Source organism: Solanum dulcamara, chromosome 8 (assembly GCF_947179165.1).
Source record: "Solanum dulcamara chromosome 8, daSolDulc1.2, whole genome shotgun sequence".
Lineage (NCBI taxonomy): Eukaryota > Viridiplantae > Streptophyta > Magnoliopsida > Solanales > Solanaceae > Solanum > Solanum dulcamara.
In genome coordinates, this window is record NC_077244.1 from 239,400 (window position 1) to 258,075 (window position 18,676).

An 18,676-nucleotide genomic window follows, 5' to 3' on the forward strand; every position below is an offset into this window, starting at 1 on the left:
ACCTAGGGAACGACTCCAGTAGCCCCGGCTGCGCTTTAGAGGGGTTTAGGAGCATTTTATTGGCGACGCAATAGAAATTAGGCGATTTTGCTAGTTTTTCGTGTGTGTTAGCCTAAATATTTTTTAGGTGCCAGGGGTCCGGGTCAAATTTTCTTGGATTCTTCCATAGTAGCGTCCGTAACGACCTAAGGAAGAACTCCAGTAGCCCCGGCGGCACTTTAGAGGGGTTTAGGAGCATTTTATTATACATTAACATACGTGGCTCACTAATCATCACTCATGCTATCGAAATGACTTGTCTACTAGATAAATATCTACATATGTGGGAGTTTATGGAGAAATCTTAATTTCCTAATATTTTGGATAATTACATAAGCCTTGATGCCTCATGGTTTCAGTTTCAGACACTAAATTTGTTCAAGTACTAAAAATACCTTCTTCCTTATTTTTACCTTTGGTTTTTTGGAAAAAAAGCATTATGTTAATTTTTGGACAATCTCATGATTGAAACATAACAACAAAAGAAATGTTAGATGATATAGTTAGTTATGTGTGTTCAATAGCCACTACATTGAAAGCAATATTTTTGGTCATGCACCAGTAATAAAGTGTAATCTCATTTTCTTCTTGAAGCTAAGGTACAATCTCATTTTTGGGAAGTCAGTGTTACTAATTTATATATGGCATGATTTGTTGTACAGACATTAGTGTATATATGTTGAAGAGGTTAAAGTAAACAAAATTAAGTTATTATGTAGAGTACTGTTTTTTCCTCCTGTACCAAAAAAAGGATATCATCCTCCATTGTGTTGTTGCACAACTAATATTGTGGAATGACTTTGTGAATCTGCTAAAGCAAACATGTCTCCTACTGGACCTAATTCAGACTCTTCAACCCAATCAGAAAGACCAAGTAATAGAGGAGATTGGGCGTCATGACGTCTCCCAACAATGATTAGTTCGTATTCATCCTCCATGGATCGCATCACAGCAGCTGTCCCTGTTCCATCCCTTATCATCTTCTCTACATACTTGACACGATAATTTCCTGCCATATCGCTCCTTGCTTCACTTACCATTTCATTGTCCATCATCTTCTGTATCGTCTCATAATCGCTACTACTTGTGTTGTTATTAATGTTGTAATTACCACATTCCTGGAGGAGTACTAACCGCACTATTGTGAGGCTAATGTTTTGTTTTCCAACCATGCGCTCTCCCAGAGCCAGTGCTTCCCTATCATCTGGTCCTCCCAAGAAAAATACACCAACACGGTACAATGACCACGCATCTAGTATGGGCCTTGATGTGTTGACAAGTGACCTGTCTACAATTACTGCAACCGAACAAGGTGCTGTCTGCAGGATCTTGTCATTCATAGTCTTAATACCCACCTTGGATGCCCTCTTAGAAGAAGTTGTTAACCTCTTGTGGAAAGGAATCATTACGAGAGATGCCCTCCTTTCAAGCGCCATTGTGCACACTTCATCATGCATCATTACATAAGGAGATATTGCCGTAAAGGGATGCATGGTTACTGTCTCACGGAAGTTGTGCTCAAACACTTTAAACGCATTGATGATTCTTTTTGAAGCTGAGGCCTCATTTGTGTGCTTCATCATTAATGGGAGTTTGTGGTTTATGAGAAGGGGATGTGCACGACCGACCATCTCTATTAAATGGAGCATGGCGACATCCATATGGCTTTGGTTCGATGGGTGAAGTGCTTCCAACAAGTTTATTGTGGAAGGAACGTTTTCTTGATCATGTATACATGCAAGTACCCGAAGCTCAGAGTGGGGCTTCATATGCTGGATATTCCTGTTCTTGTGTGCTGCATATCTTTTATGTGGATCATACAGGGACTTGAGTATTGGTGTCACGATTGCAGTTGCAATTAACAGGGATATGCACAACACAACAAAAACTTCATCTGCTATTGCCTGTACGTTCCATGAAAATGATCATGAGCTGCATGTCTAGCCATCGAGTTAAGCTAATTATTAATTAATTACCTCATTTTGCTTCATCATTTTAAACATGCCTAGCTCTAGAACACCTTGGACGTTGGATACGAGGCCAATTGAGATCGCATCTCGGAGGGAAACTTGGTTGTAGATTGAAGAGATAAGTGCTCCAAGGAATTTCCCCAAACAAGCAACAAGAATAGTTGATTGCAGAACCAAATAATTCTTCAGTTTGACAGAAAATATGTCAGTAACCAAACCGGTTTTGACAAAGTAGATGGGCATAAAGAGCCATGAAACGATGAATTGAAGCTTCTCGACAAGGGCAGAGCCTAGTGGTGGTCCGGCAGGTATGGCTAGACCGTAAACTAGTGGCCCGTAGAAGAGGTGTAGGCCTAAAGCCTTGCTGCAAAATCCAGACAGCAAGACCCCAATAAATATCAAACAAATGAAACTTTGCTTTAATGGCTCTCCGAGAGGATTTCTTCGCGCGCTCCATATGATTAGAGGTCTCACAACAAGAAATATAAACATGGTAAAGCCAATACCAGAAGTGATGCTTTGCAGAAACATGAATTTCTCGACGGAGGGATGACTTGAGAGGCTGGTTATAGCTATGATTAAGAACCCAAACATATTGCTAACGAGGGAACAAGAGAGTGCCATCCTTCCAAAATCAGAATTGACCATCCTAAGCTCGGTGAGGTAGTGGGCAATGACTGGGAAACCGAGTACAGAAGACATGGTGGCTACTACTGGGAGTGAGTCAGAGACTAATAGCTCAATATGTATATGAAAGGTGAGCAGAATAAAAGAGGTGCTGATGCTTAGCACAAGAGCAGTAGCCACAGTTGATACGCCAATGATGAACTCCTTCTTCTCAACTCTCTTGAGGATCCAAGGATCTATCTGTACTCCAATCAAGAAGAAGTAGAACATATAACCAAATAGAGCCACCGCATCCATGACTACCAGACTTCTGTAAGGATATAAAAGCGCTATGAATCCATCAATTCGTCCCAGAAAGGACGGACCTAGTAGTAGGCCACCCTGCATATATACATACATACATGAATCATATTTTTATTATTAATTACGATGAAAAATGAAAAATGACGATGACTTACAAAAATCTGAATGACATTGGTAGGCTGACCGAGGGGTTTGAAGAGGGTAGAAGTGAAGAGAATGAAGAGGGAAGCCAAGGAGAGCTGAGCGAGAAGGAGAGGGACAGAGTAATCTAAAGGGTGTGCATTGTGAAAGAAGATGGAACCTTTGGATTGAATCATGCCGATTGACATGCAAATTGATGAATCATTTTCTCCATGCCTAAACATTTCAGCATACGTTGCTATGTCATCCGGCTCCATCACATGCGAACCCATTTCAACATCACCTGCACCTGCCCCCTCCCCGCTCCGCCACCTTAATTCCTCTCTCTCTCTCTCAAATTATATTCTTCCTCATCCTTGAGGAAGAGAATAGACGAGAAGAAGAAATCATGTTCATGGTCAATATGGAATCAGTCTCCTCTTTTTTCGCTATTAATTAAATTATTCTCATCGATTTGCTCAACCATTAATTATGTAATTTCCCTTCTAATTAAGTATTACTTATATAAGATCTATTCTTTCGGTCGGACTAAAAGAGCGTACACTTCAAATTAACTGGACCAAATAAATCCAAGGAATCATTCTTCTTCTTCTTTTTCTGCTCTAGTGGAGGAAAATAGATGCTATAAAAGTCATAACTCCGTCATCATAACCATAAACAGCACATAGTGAATATCATTATTGGTTTCATTCATCATATATCTCAGACGAGTTAAAAAAAAAAAGCAACTAGTAAGAAACAAGTGACCTCTCAAAATAGATTATACATCAGATCACATCATAATTTACTAGAGAAGTACCGCCCACAGGAAAATGCTTACTAGGAACCCATATACATATGGACTCCAATGGCTAATAAGAAGACGCACATGAGGGTGAAGTAGACAATTGAGTGAACTAGTATGGACATACCACTCGTTTGAAAGTTGCCAAACTCGACAAATCGGTTGCGACCTGGTGCTTGAATCAGCAATCCTGGTGTAAACAGCACAAACAGCACCACTGCCACAAAAACCGGACCCCAATCCTACATCTTTCCTCTATATCAATGTTATCAACCTCTTACTCTGCCTTTTTCAATTCCTTTCTTCTATACTGGGCAAGAAAAATGGTACGTAGAGAATGGTAGTTATAAAGGGTGGATTACAGCAACAAGCAAAGGAGATCTAGCTGGAGATGAATGGCTAAGAAGAAACAGAAGGCTACCAAATGAAGCTATTCTGTTTCATACTTTATGGTTGCTTAATTTGTGTGTTAGCGCAAGTTCTGCTTTAAAAGGTTACAAGCACCTTCAAGGTTGGTTGATTGTGAGATCAACTTTCTGATTCTCTCAACCTACCTGCCTGCCAACAGATTGGTGAACAATTCTCACAGCGTTTCTTGGCCATGATTATGAACGTTTTTTGTTTGTATTAGTACATTATTCTGAATTTGGTTGATGGATTGTAATTGGTCTGAAATATCGGAAACGATCAAGTAACCAATACTCACCATGATTAGTACGTGTTGTTTGGGGAAAAAAGAATCATTTCAATATCATGGTAAAATCAACAGTATAATAAATCAGATAATACGTCCATGCGTATAAATTAGAATACACATATTGTATGTACACGCCAACAAGCAACAGCTATTCTGGGAGGTCGAAATGCTTTACACGACATAGGAAACTACAATTCTAAGAAGATGTGGAGCAAGAGAAGGGCGATCAAATTCTACTTCCCGTTAACCATGAGAGACCGAAATGGTACTCTCTTAATTTCAATGAAGGTTGAATATTCCTTGTTAATTGGTTGTTTCCATGGCTCACCGTCCATCTGCATATAAGCTTCATCCCACTCTCCCGCACGCAACTCAAATCTAATTGCTGAAACCTACAAAGTAGCCAAAGAAGTATTCAATAAAACCTCATATAAAAATGTCCATCAAATCCACCTAGGAATAGCTAGAACAATCTCATTAGAAACAAATGTGATCCACCAAAAAGATGATAAATACGCATATAATATTAGCATATGACATTCTGCAAGAAAGAGAGAACAAATCCACACATGTTACCTATGGATTTACAAATAGTCTATTGTTTAAACAACACTGAAATTCAGATACATGAGATGGCCAAGTAGGAGTTTATCTTGTCCAGAAAAGGTTTTGATTCTAAAATAGTTTTTGCTTTATCCTATGAGACGTGAGTAATTACCATGATGTAATTACTAGAATAAACATTAAAGCATCCATGCATAGTTAAGCGGCACAAGTATTCAGAAAAATAAATAGAAAAATTGAAAATTTAAAGAATGGTGGATCATCTTTTCAACCATACGCAAGTAACAAGATACTTTCTTTGCAGAAAATATATTTCAAATCAACACAGTTCACAAATATTCATCAAGGCCAATTTTGAGAAGCACTAATAAATGTGCCAATTAGTTTATTGTATCTCTTTATAATGCATGACCACATTCCCTCTTACAACCTCATGTTGGTGAATGTTTCTCCTCCATGTTCTTTGAGATTTCCTCAAAAAAGGCTGAATGTCTATGCAAGCCAAATTTATGTCACAAAGCTCTATTTTATCCTCCGAAAATGCAGTTTCACTAATGCATATAAATCCTTCAAGATCCTACCTATTAAAACTGGAAGTATCTGTGTTCGAATGTTCTGGTGAATGTACCTTCTCAGAGTCCATATAACATAGAACCAGATATGCTCCCAGCAAAGCTGCTCTCTCTTTCAATTCCAGTACCTCTTTTGGAGGGGCCCCATTAGGATGTATTAAGAATTTATTGTCCAAAATGAGGACAACTTGTTTATCAACCCTAATAAAAAACAAGAGCATCATTCAGATGCCTGAAAGACCATTATCAGGTGTCTGTAGATGTCATTTTAACTCAATTGCCCAATCCAAGGGCCTAACCTTAGACAGATGATGGAGAAACTTAGCTGGAGTTAGTACAGCAAGAGGAATTTCCTGTGATATAGTAGATAACCCTTCCCCGCTTTGTTTTTCGTTGGAAAGTCTATGAAGCAATGCATGTAATGATTACCATGATTTTTTATAAGGCTATGATTACCATGATCATAATGAAATAGAGAGGACACATATCAGTGATTAACACGCACAGATCTAAATTTATTGCCTCTAAACTGCACATTCTTTTTTATCAGATCTTGATAAATACCTGGGCGATGTGTTTTGCAGGGATGAGCTCAACCATAACCATAGAGGCATGCCATCCATGTTTCAGGCCAAAAATTTCAAGGTAACCATCATCTGCATGGGCTTCCACAAAACCCCTCTACAATTTCATAGGAAAACAAAAAGAATTCATTGTTACATTTGATGATGTATAACAGTTGATAGTATGTTCTATGTTGGCGTTTAATCTTCAGATCAGATGTGAAGTGGCTACAACTTTCTGTCGTTATCCTGAAGTTTATTATGATCACATTCTAGGTACTGATAAACTGCACTAGCAGATCAATTAAACGTTGTTAGGTTTAAAGATTCCAAGTTGCAAAACTTTGGGAAAAAATACCACTAGGGATTTTGGGCTTTTTGCTCAAATCATTTGTTGCTAGTAGGGGAACTACACAATATCCAGAACCTAAAACTTGAAGTGACTAGAAGCTCAATCATTTTCTCTGATTACAGACTATACAATAAGTGGTACCTAAAACATAAAGCTGACTAGAAGCTGAAAACAGTTTTTGAATATGGACCAAATTCAGAATTTTTGCAAACTGAAATTTTGTACAAAGATATTTGTCTGACAACATAAGCAGAACAGCAAATACATTCTATTTGAAATGTTCAGCAATTTCCAACTCAATAACCCTAGTTTATCATTGATTTCAGAAATGACTAATTTATTTTTGAAGAAAAAAGAATTCTTCAGGAGCTATTCATTAATTATACACCAAAGCCACTAAGTTCTACACAGCTAACACAAAAGAATACCTTCTCCAAGTACTCTGGCTTCAAATGTCCCCATGGATTCCTTCCACCGCCATAGCTAGGGAGATTTAGAGTGACTATAGACCGAACACTACAACAAGACAGAACAACAGGGAAATGAACGCCCAAGTAAGAAAAATTCAAACCATTTAAAAAGCCAGTGTAATAACATTGTATTTCATATTACAAAACAATATAATTGACTATTTGACAAATAATCAAAATAAAACAACAACATACTCGGTGTAATATCACAAGTGAGGTTTGGGGATGCAGCCTTACCCTACCTTGTGAAGCTAGGGAAGGTAGGGAGATTGTTTCCAATAAACCATCAGCTCAATTAAAGCATATCAAAAAAATAAGTGTGTAAAGCAAATACAATAGCGAAAAAGTCATGCTGAAAACAATAAAGAAGATAACAAAAACAACAAAAAATAACATGATAACTGAAGCAAAGGAAACAACAAGTAATGTTAACATCGAAGAAGCTAGTAAGATAGTAACAATAACAATACCGGGAAGGGAACTAGAAAATGCTCGAGTACCTACTATCCTGCAACCTTAATCCTCAACTATCATATTTTCTTATCAAGAGTCATGTCCTTGATAAGTTGCAGGTGTATCATGTCCTATCTAATCAAATTTCTTGACTTCTTTGGCCTACCCCTACCTCTTCTAATACCCACTATAGTCAACCTCTCAAACCTCCTCAGTAGAGCATATGTGCATTTCTTTTCAGATCTCCGAACCATCTCTTAGTCTCGTCTCCCTCATCTTTTCCACCATGGAGGCCATTCCCATCTAATCCCAGATAACTTCGTTCCTAATCCTATCTCTCCTAGTATATCCATACATCCATCTCAACATTTTCATTTTTGCTACTCTCATCTTTTGGATGTGCGAGTTCTTGACCAGTCAACACTCCATCTCGAACAACATAGATGGTCTGACCACCATTTTATAAAACTTACCTTTAAGGCTTGGTGACACATACTTATCAGTTATCACAAAAGACGCCAGATGCGAGCTACAATTTCATCCTTCCGCTCTAATACGACATTTAGTATCATTGTCAATCTCCCAATTTTCTTGGATTATTGGAAACCTCCTTTCTTGGAGATGACTTTGAGTATCAATCCTTACTTCAACATCTCCCACATGAGTTACGACACTGAACATGCACTCCAAGTATTTTGTCTTAGTCCAACTCAACTTGAACCTTTTAGACTCCAAGGTTTGTCTCCAAACCTCCAACCTGTCGTTAACTTTGTCGCGTGTCTCTTCAATCAAAACTATGTCATGTGCAAATAGAATACACCATGGCACCTCTCTTTGGATATGCCACATCAATTTATCCATCACTAAAGCAAATAGAAATAGGCTAAGAGTCAATCCCTAGTGCAATCCTATCACGACTAGAAAGTGTTCCAAGTCTCCTCCCACTGTTCTCACTTTGGTCTTGTCTCCGTCGTACATGTCCTAATGTACGCCACAAGTACACCTTTAGCCTCCAAACATCTCTATAGGACCTCCATAGGGACTTTGTCGTGAGCTTTTTCTAGGTTGATGAAAACTATATGTACATCCCTCTTCTTCTCCCTATATTGCTCCATCAATCACATAATGATATGTATGACTTCTATAGTCGAACGCCTTGGCATGAATCCAAATTGGTACTCGGAGATAGACACACTCCTACTCATTCTCATCTCCACCACCCTCCCCAAACCTTCATATAGTGGCTTAGCAGTTTGATACCCCTATAGTTGTCAAATAATCAGAACAACGAGACATGTATAATAGTAAGTTATCCAAGCGATTCTGCATTACATGACAGACATAAAATACAACTGTAGTAAACATTCTAGGACAAAAATCAACCTTGAAGGAACAGGGACTTGCTCCCACTTTGAGCTGCTGACCTTCTTAACATATAGTCGCAAAATATTATTCAATCCCCTGCCATCAATAAAAGCAAGCACAGAATCTTTAAAAAAACATATCAGAGATGAAAAGCATGATTGAGTACAACTTTAAAAATAATCTCCAAGTTAATGTGTTGGAAGGAATAGGAGGGTATAGAAATTATACATTATTTCTTCAACAGATTATACATAACCATAAATGATGATAAAATACTTCCAGACTAATGCCGAGTTATCAATATACAGGGGGGAATACATGGCAAACAATTTCTAGAGAACTACCGTAAGTGTTGCATGTCCCCTTTCCTTGAGATAGATGTGAAAACTTTTGGAGTCCTTGTTAATTAATCTACTACTACAATCAAATAGTATCAGTCACACCTTTTATTTTCAAGCCTAAGAATATCCTCTGTCCTGCATGCAAGGGCATACTTACTGTGCCTACTAGCTTTTGAAAGCAATCTATGATATACTGGACAAGAGAGGAATGAAGTATTGACATAGTTAACATAAGAAGGTACATAAGAAACATCTATTGATAAAGCATGTGGCAACTGCCAGAGTGCGACGAATTAAAAGACATCAGGGATCAATGGGTGTTAAGGAAGTCATTCTAACCTCAAACAAGGGTCACTGCTACATGGTGTAAAGAACCAGCCTTGCGTGCAACTATATCCTGAGTAAATCAACTGTAATAAATGCTTTGTCAATACCTAGAACTTCAGTCCCATGAAATTAAAGTAGCACTTTGGTAAAGTTAAAATATCAATTAGAAATATGAATTTAAAAAAAAAAACTATATATGTAGGTTCAAAGTAACAAACACAGAGGGAAAGTGGCTACAATACATCCTAGGCTGGCAATACACTTTCAGTGAAGGAGCAATAAAACAGCTAACAATCACTATCCATGCAATGAGATATCTCAAATAAGTTCATGACACATAATTGCTTGAACAGAAATAGGACTATACAACATGACTATTACGGAAGTTTAGAAGTTACTTAAATACACCTGTTCCTTATTTCAAGAGAAGTGAAAAGTTTGAATTTCCCACTAAAAGTAACCCAAGCACAGAAACCCAGTAGTGGTCTTAGAGATCCAAAACAGATACTTTCAGTTTTTAATAGGGTTTAAGTGTATCCTGAAGGATTTATAAGTGAAAAAATATGGCACTTGGCCTAACTCAACCTCAAAAGCTAGCTTAATGTGGAACTCTAACCCATTCTAACACCCCCCTTCACGCTCACGCCTAGACTGGGAATGAACTTGGCTCTGATATCACGGAAAGATAGACACATGGGCCTAACTCAATCCCAAAAGCTAGCTTATGAGGGAGGATTGCCCAAATCCATATAAGCAGACCACCAGTCCATACCCCAACCAATATGGGACTCTAACCCACTCTAACAATATGCAATAGTGCAACCACATTTTATCTATTCAACAAGGATTCGCGAAGATAAATAAGAGTTTCCTGACATAGATGGTTTGCACAGATAATCAGCTTCTTCTTTTTTTTTTTGGAAAACTACAGATAATCAGCTTTTTAAAAGAAATCTCAAAGAAAATGGAGCAGAACCATTTGGAAATATGAGGTTGTTAGTTCTAACAAATCTTTTTTTAGAAAGTCTTCAATGCTTTCCTTGTGATAGGTGCTGTTTGCCCACATTTCTTCACTTGACAAGAACAGACACTTCTTCAAATAAATTGAGTAACAGGAAGAGAAAAAGAAAGATCAAGAGATTCCTTAATAAGTACTTATAAAAATTTAATGATCAAGGAACAAGAAGCACCAACCTTGTTTGATATTGGACCTTGTGCAAGGTATGGTTTTTCATTCCGTAAATGATGGAAGCCATAGGCTACCTGTGCATCCATTCCTGCAGAGAAAGTTATAGACACAAGTTATTGAAGACTTATTTTAAAATCTTGTAGACCAAATGGGGGGAGGGAGGGTAAATGATTGTAACAACCAAACGAGCAAGTCTGATTCACAAAGAGATGTTTCTTTCCTTTACTGATTAAAATTATACGAAGATTTTACAGGGAATCATTAAGAAGGCAAAAGAACATGGAACTCATTTCCACCTGCAATTTGGTGGACCGAGTGGATTAAAAAGAATCAGAATTTGAAGGCAAAATGTAATTAGCCTTAAACACAGGTCTATCTTTTTGGTGCAGACTGATAGTTGTACATGATGTAAATGCTACTCTACATCAAATTGCTGATCCAAACTATTTGTAACATCTTCTCCAGCAAAGATCAGTGCTAGTTTATCATCAATAGAATGTTACCGTAATCTTTTTTTTTAATAAGGTAAAGGCTAGAATCTTACCTTGTCAAAAAACAAAAAGAAAAAAAAGTTTTGCAGATTGAAAGAAGAAAAGGAGTTCAGACAAGTTGTACTTAGATTAAAAAATCAAAAGAAAATATCTTGCAGTCATGTTTCATTAGTACAAGATTTAAGCAGATTGTATTAGTTGACCATAAAAAAGCCTCAATTGATCTTGAAGATCCTTAACAAATCTAAGCAAATTGCAAATATAAGAGAAGTGCTAACATAGCATTTATTCCGGCAAGCTTTTACTCTTTAGCAAACAAAAACAGCATCCATACATAAATAATTGCTCACCTGCATGTAGAGTAAGTGCAATTGAAAAGTTTGAAAAGATCTCATAAAAGGGTCTAGACATTGAACTACTGAAAGGAAGGAAAAATACAATCAAAATACAACTTACATAAATCACCATTCACAAGAATATATTATGGGGCCTACAAATTACAATAGCAAAATCATTCCGGATAGATATTTGTAGATGCATCAACAAGTAAGAGCAGTAATGTCGATGTGAACATTACTAATTGATAAAGATGGAAAGTATACATGAGTAAGCAGGTTGCTATGAAACATTATGGACTAACTATAGATTAAGATCTCAAAAGTTCACATTAATGCTAGTGAGTACACAATTGATCAGGTCTTACGCTCTCTCACAATCTAAGTTAACCCTAATGTGAATTGAGTCTTGACAGTTAATTACATTTATGATCTATTTATCATCATACCTATGCTAAAGTAATTGTAGTATACTCCTTGATAGTTGGACAACTTCTTGGGCAACTCACCATCAATATCCAATTCCTGTACAACAGAATCACAGAAAAAATCGGTAAAACAGAAAATAAAAAATTACATATGCTTATCATGTGGTCATATTAAGGAGAAAGTAAAAGCGTAATATTTAAAAAAGAAATTCATTACAGCTGTTTGTTGACTGAATGACCATTTGGCAAGTGCATTTTATTGAAGATAAAGATGAAATAATTAAAAAAGACATTGGAGTATCAGCAAACAACTAAGACCCCAGATAAGCTCAATGGAGGAAACATACCCACAAAATAATGGAACACTACTTATTCCAGTTGAGCATCTAACACCAAGGTAATTAGAAAGCAAAAGCAATTAGGCATGAGCATGTCCATGTATCAGTTAACGAATTTGTAATTATGAATGTAGAATGACCTGATCAAGAGATGCATCCTCAGTAGGTTTCAAAGAATGAGGTGTTTCCAGTTTTTCCCCAGCCGGCATTGATATTAGAAGATTCCAGCTGCAAATGAAAGCTATAGTTTCATGAAGTAGCTCGGAGTATAAACAAGCCACAAATTAGTGAAATATAAATTGAAGAAGAAAGAGAAATGAAATACATCCTTCCTAAAGTTCACATTTCCTGCCTATCATTAAGTTTGCTAAAAGCAAATGTTCATCAGGAGCATATTGGACATCCTACTGGCATATTGATGTAGAAATGTTACTTTCACGAGGAAAAGGAGAAAAAGGAAACATTGTCAAGTAATAAAACAAAGAAAAGGAATCCATTCTTGTGCACCAAGGAGAAAATAGTAGAGCTTCAATAAATTTGGTCGCAAAGTTCAAATTGTCGATTAACAATCTTTTCTTAATCGAGATTTCAAAAAGAAAAGCATAATGATGTACTTCAATCTTCAGCAATTCAATTGAACATCTTGTAAGTGAAAGCAACATCATTATCATGAAACTTGAAAATATGCTATCAACAACTATGTATAAGGCATCACCTATCCAGATGGTTAATTGGACCTGTTGCAACTCTGTCAAGAATACTTTTTGTGGCTGACTTCCAGTTAAAAGGAAATGAGCCCCCCTGAAAAGTAGATTTTAGGGCTGTTCAGAAAGGCTAGACAGAACAAGAGCTGGAAAATTGATTCACATAGAAGTTTACCCATCCAAAACTCCTGGATAAGTCATTTCCTGTGCCAAGTGGAATTATTCCTGTTGGTGGAACTGGCTCTCGACCCTGTTTCTTAAGCTCTCCAAGGCAGCCAAGAATCCATCCAACGGTGCCATCACCTCCGGCTGCCTGCCAAACCAGATTCAATAATCAAGTCCTTAATTCCTAATTCCTTTTTGCAATAGTTTTCCAATAACAAATCTAAAATGCCAGAAAAGTGCATTTGAAAATCTACTACTGAACTACTGAAAAAGGGTCCAAGTTACATCAACATCATATCCATACCACAACTCTTATCCTCTCACGAGTCACTTTTGCACAGCTGTCACCAAGAGCAGCAAACTTCTCCAGGCAACTCAATCCATATTGAACAAACTCATGAGGCTTCACAACTGAAAGGTCAAAAACCTGGTACAGTTTTGAAGTAAAGACACAGAAAAGGGAGAAAATCAGTACCATTTGATACGGTATTAAAAATTAAACATAAATTTTACACGATATGGTTATCAATATGGATGTTCTCATATAAACAACCAAATTATACCAACCAGTTATTTTCCCTCCTGCCAAGCAATTTCAGAACAGAAAAGTGCCATCAAAGAAACCAAAAGGCCTAAAATTTAATCCAATAAGCAACCAAAGCATTGACAAACTATATTCAGAAATAAAGATCAGTATTGTTCAGAATATCAATATCTGAACTATACACAACTCCACTAACTTCCAGTGACACATAAGATTTATTTTGCATGTCATCTAACTGGTAAGTGATAAACAGCAGATAGAGAAGACAGTCAATCCCCGTTTCCTCTTGTCTTAATTTGCCACTTTGCCGTTTCATTATGTTGTGGACTGCTCACATCTCCAAGACAACCACATTGAATGTGTCTGGTATGGATATTGGTAGTTTACTTTTTCTAATTTGATAGGTAGGATATTAGTAGTTTGTATTAACCCTTAAAAATATTCTAACCTAGTAAAAGCCGGAAAAAAACCGTGACAAGATTCAGGTGGCCAAACTCATGTAAGACAGGGCTATCCACAGACCACAAAATTGCACCTGAAGACTTTTAGACCTTGAATGGCTGTGTCCAGGTATCAAATTCACAAAGCAAGCAGGACCATTAAGGAAAAGAAGCTTCAAGGAGAAAGAAAAGTTAAAAGGAAGTTTTTACTAGCTATAAGTAGCTCTTTTTGATTAGTTTTATCATTATGCTAAGCATATTTTTTAACTCTTCAAATACTTGCAATGTTGTTCTGTTCTTCTTTTTCTTCTTCTTTTTTGGCTTATAGGAGGTCCACCAAACTAGAGTATCTGGCCTGAAATAGGACTAACTGTAGTGCATAATCAACTTTTACTCTGAATTTGTTCAGCCATATGATGAACAGCTTATGTCACCTTGTTGTATTTTTCTGTTCCTTATACTGAACTTAATACATAAATGATTCAAATATATGCCCTGCAAAGCTGCATAACACAAACTACTATCAAACTAATTCTTGTATTGTTGACAAAGTTATAAAACAATCAAATGTCACTAGTTAATTTCCTGATTTTCAACATTGTAGATATAAATTTCGATGCACTTACTAGTAGCTGAATTTATAAAATGAGAACCAAATTCTACAAAAAAAAAAAAAAAGTCTTTCTTTATTGCTCAATTTAGCTCATACTTAACAGCATAGCCATGGCAAATTAACAACCCAAATGGTGCTCTTCAAAACTTACAACATGTCTCAATAATTCCAGCAGATATCATATCTGCAATTAAAAAATTAAACAGGCACCACGAAATTATAGCATACACACAAGCTATTATATTATAGTATAACAAGCATAGCACACGTACTCTCTGTGTACCAACCAAATAGTGCCACAGTCAATTCCCAAAAATTGTTAAAATCAAAAAAAGATGAAAATTTTAAAAAAAAATGTTTCACTTATGTAGCTATAGTAACAACTCCAGTTCGATATATGCACAAATAAGTATATAAACACTTAAAGAGAAACCTTTAAAAGGAGAGAGGAGAAATGATGACCTGTTCTTCACCCATGAGTTCCTGTAGCCTAGCTTTAAGCTGTGGTCCATGTCTTCCACCACTTTTAGAATTAATAAAAACGATGATCGGCGACTCCGTCGGCTGAGGAATGTCGGCGCCGGCGGCATAAGCCATATCGAGATGTCTTCTTACAGTGTTGACATCCTTACTCTGTATAGCCTCCCTGATGGCAAGCCTTAAATACTCCGGCATAGTTATCCTCCTCCGTAGATCCTCCTTGGAAATCCTAACTCCGGCCAAAGTAAAACCTTTTATGGACTCTACAATCGACGATCTCCCTGACGCCTTTCTCGTCGATTCCATTTCTTACTGAAAGAAATTCACCTTAGAACTGTGTAATGGAATCGAAATACAGTATATAAGGACAAAGAGTGTAGAGAAGAAGCAGAAGAAAGGTATACAAAAAGAAGCGCTAAAGGAGAAAATGCCACACAACCGAGGGAATTTGTTGACTTTCAAAAAGTGGTTTCTACTCTTACATATTTGCCCCTAAGAGGCACTTAAATTACCAGTTTGCTACCACCTCTTCGAATGACGACGATTCCTTTTCTTAAACCCAAAACAAAACAAAATATTATATAAAAGTACAAGAAGAAAAAAGTCTCACACTTCAGAGTTATAATTTCTAATATTCTCATGTTGATGGCATAATTTATAAAAAAAAAAATTATGACTATAAAAACAAGTTATTAAAAGAAAATAAAATTTTAAAGTTAGAAAATTTTTAAATATAAAAAAGTTATTCCGCTTTTTTATAACAATAAAAAAAAATTGGCATAGCCATATATAATAAAGTATCAATAAATTCCTCTTCAAGTTTTGTGACCTCAGAAGAGTAATAAGAGCTTGTAGTTGAAAAGATAATAGGTGGTAGTTGGAATTTCATCTTTTCTTTGCACCTTGTTTGGATGGGTAACATGGTTGTTACCCATGTATAGTATTGTTAGTTTAATACATTACTTTTTTGATTATTATTTAAATTTTATTGTATCTATCGTTTAAATATATAGTTAATCATAAAAAGACTCATTTTGTTTAACAGTCGATTTGGTGTGATCAGGTCGTTATCTTAATATTTTTTTCTCATTTTTGTCCTTATTTATTATTTAATAATTATATTTATCATTTACTCAATCTTTTCATTGTAGCTCTATCTCATACCATAATTTTATCATTTAAATTATGGATATGTGACATTATATAACAATGAAAAAAGATATAATTTATTCAAATATTATATTTATTAAAATAATACAATAAGATACTGTTAAGACCGAAAATAATTAAGTGTCATGCGGAAGTTAGAAAAGTAAATCTCGAAAGACCATGATTAAGAAGACAAACGGGAAATATATCAAAAGAGACACAAATATTTAACATGCTTCGATCAGCCGACTTACATCTACAAGAGGAGATGGGCAATTCACTATATAAAAATGAGAGTATAAAATATAGAGAGAAATAACCTCATACAATTCACTCGGAATACAAAGAGGTTCACACAAGTGTTAACATAACCCCTACACATAACTCTCAAAGTCTCTAAGACTATATTGTGAATGCTATAAGTTAGAAGAAATAAATCTCTATTTATAGAGTTATAAACATTTTCCTACAAGAAAAAAGACTAGCCAAATATGAAGACGTTATGTTTTTTTTAGGAAAAAAAATCAAATTGTATTAGAAAAGTCAGAAACAACACATAACAACCATTAGATTAACTTCATGTGAATGGAGGGGTGGTGAAGTAAATAGTTGCAAAGAGAATGGTAATATTGTAAAGTTGGTATGTGGACTCTTTCTAGATGGCGCCACGGGCGACTAATAAACTAATGGGTCCACGCGGAACAGCTCCATTTGCATCCGTACAACTGAAAAAACGGGCCATGTGGTCATTGGTCATCGTTGAACTGCTGACACAATTCTAATATTGTCTAATAGTGTGTCACTTCTTTTGACAGGAAAGGAGGCTGCTTATTCTCCTTTGACATAATCACAATTACTATAAAAACGCACCATTCACTTTCACAGTTTAATCTTAATTCGAGATTTTCAACCTTAATCACAATTCAATTCTAATCAGAGATTTTCACGCTGTAGAAGTTTTTCTCTTTCACCTTCGCTAATTAAAAATAGACTGAATGCTTTCAACTCAAAATTTGGCCTTGATAAAATAATGAGGTTGTTTGAATGATTATTACATTCCTTAAATTTTGAACTCCGTATAGAAGTCGATTCATTTTGAGTTTTTCCACTCATAATTTTATAAAATCAAATGAAATAACTTTAAAATCAAAGATTTGACGGGACTTTGAAATTACAATTTTGAAGATAGAAATCAAAGAGGATAAGAAATCATTGTTCTTACAAGCTAACAATGGAGTAACAATAATAGAAGTGAGAGACAACATAAATATTTTGATTTAATTGAATAAAAAATTAAGAGACAGAAAATAAAGACCTTTTATAAACAGAAACGTATAACAAAATATTTGTGATTGAAATCTAAAAAGTAATTCAATAATTATCAGTTTCAAAAATCAGCATACGAACTTTAAAAAAAGAGGGGAAATGATATAATATATATATTTCGGATATTTATTATATTGTTATGTTCTTGTAATTAAAAACCTTACTTTGCAAATAAAAAAGAGTATATACGTATAATATTAATTAAGGTGTTAAACGCAATATTTTTGTTATTTTTCCATAAAACTATATAGAGCCCGTTTGGATTGGCTTTAAGTTGGTCAAAACCAACTTAAAGCCCCTTTTCAGCTTTTGGACGTGTTTGTCTAATGCTAACTTTAAGCCAGAAAGTTCTTAAAGTTAGTCAAAAATGAAAAGTTAGGATTCCTAACTTTTTTTTTTCTAAGTGCTTAAAGTCATTTTCTTTGACCATGGAAATTACTTTTATATCCCTTATATTTTAACTAAATTCCCAAACTACCCTTTTTATTCTTTTAACCCTAAAATTCACATAATTTTCCTCATTTAAGCACTTTTATCCAAACACTCAACTGCTTATTTATAAAAATAACTTTCAGCACTTTAAAGTTCTAAAAGCACTTCATACATAAAAGTTACTTTTTTAAGCCCATCCAAACGGGCTCATAGTAGCAAACTTTAATAGTGAAAAGTGAAAACAGCATACATAAAATTTAATTTGGGAAGCCAAAGTCCTTCTCAATATGGACTTGGTTGATTGCTTGAATAATGCTTTTTCACAAAAAAGTTGTCATTATATACATGGCAATATCAAAGAAAGCATTCAATAACTGAACCACCAACAGCTAGATCCGATACAATATGTATATATAATCCTAGACTTATAATTTTTGTACTAACCAATTCCAAATTAAATGAGATAAGATGGGA

General features: G+C 35.6%; 2 protein-coding genes and 1 pseudogene across 5 annotated transcripts; all 3 read right to left on the reverse strand.

The window, feature by feature from the left end:
- Window positions 1-644: 644 nt before the first annotated feature.
- On the reverse strand, window positions 645-4,079 carry LOC129901285 (cation/H(+) antiporter 15-like). 2 transcript variants are annotated; one of them, XM_055976420.1, is made up of 3 exons: window positions 3,992-4,079; window positions 2,016-3,017; window positions 645-1,943 (listed from the first exon to the last, which is right to left on the reverse strand). In XM_055976420.1, the coding sequence occupies exons 2-3, from the start codon at window positions 2,931-2,933 to the stop codon at window positions 795-797; spliced, it is 2,067 nt and encodes a 688-aa protein (XP_055832395.1). In that variant the 5' UTR covers window positions 2,934-3,017; window positions 3,992-4,079; the 3' UTR covers window positions 645-794. The 2 variants fall into 2 exon arrangements, with proteins under 2 accessions (XP_055832395.1, XP_055832396.1); XM_055976421.1 differs by lacking the exon at window positions 3,992-4,079 and adding an exon at window positions 3,095-3,798.
- Window positions 3,900-4,112, reverse strand: LOC129901288 (uncharacterized; annotated as a pseudogene).
- A 503-nt stretch (window positions 4,113-4,615) lies between these two features.
- On the reverse strand, window positions 4,616-15,720 carry LOC129901287 (diacylglycerol kinase 7-like). Of its 3 annotated transcripts, XM_055976424.1 has the most exons (13): window positions 15,278-15,720; window positions 13,523-13,645; window positions 13,229-13,366; window positions 13,065-13,150; window positions 12,490-12,577; window positions 12,033-12,108; window positions 10,763-10,845; window positions 9,581-9,651; window positions 8,919-8,996; window positions 7,041-7,128; window positions 6,262-6,378; window positions 5,997-6,099; window positions 5,843-5,898 (listed from the first exon to the last, which is right to left on the reverse strand). In XM_055976424.1, the coding sequence occupies exons 1-12, from the start codon at window positions 15,599-15,601 to the stop codon at window positions 6,019-6,021; spliced, it is 1,353 nt and encodes a 450-aa protein (XP_055832399.1). In that variant the 5' UTR covers window positions 15,602-15,720; the 3' UTR covers window positions 5,843-5,898; window positions 5,997-6,018. The 3 variants fall into 3 exon arrangements, with proteins under 3 accessions (XP_055832397.1, XP_055832399.1, XP_055832398.1); XM_055976422.1 differs by lacking the exons at window positions 5,843-5,898; window positions 5,997-6,099 and adding an exon at window positions 4,616-4,953 and having other exon boundaries at window positions 15,278-15,719; XM_055976423.1 differs by having other exon boundaries at window positions 5,843-6,099.
- Between the last annotated feature and the right edge of the window lie 2,956 nt (window positions 15,721-18,676).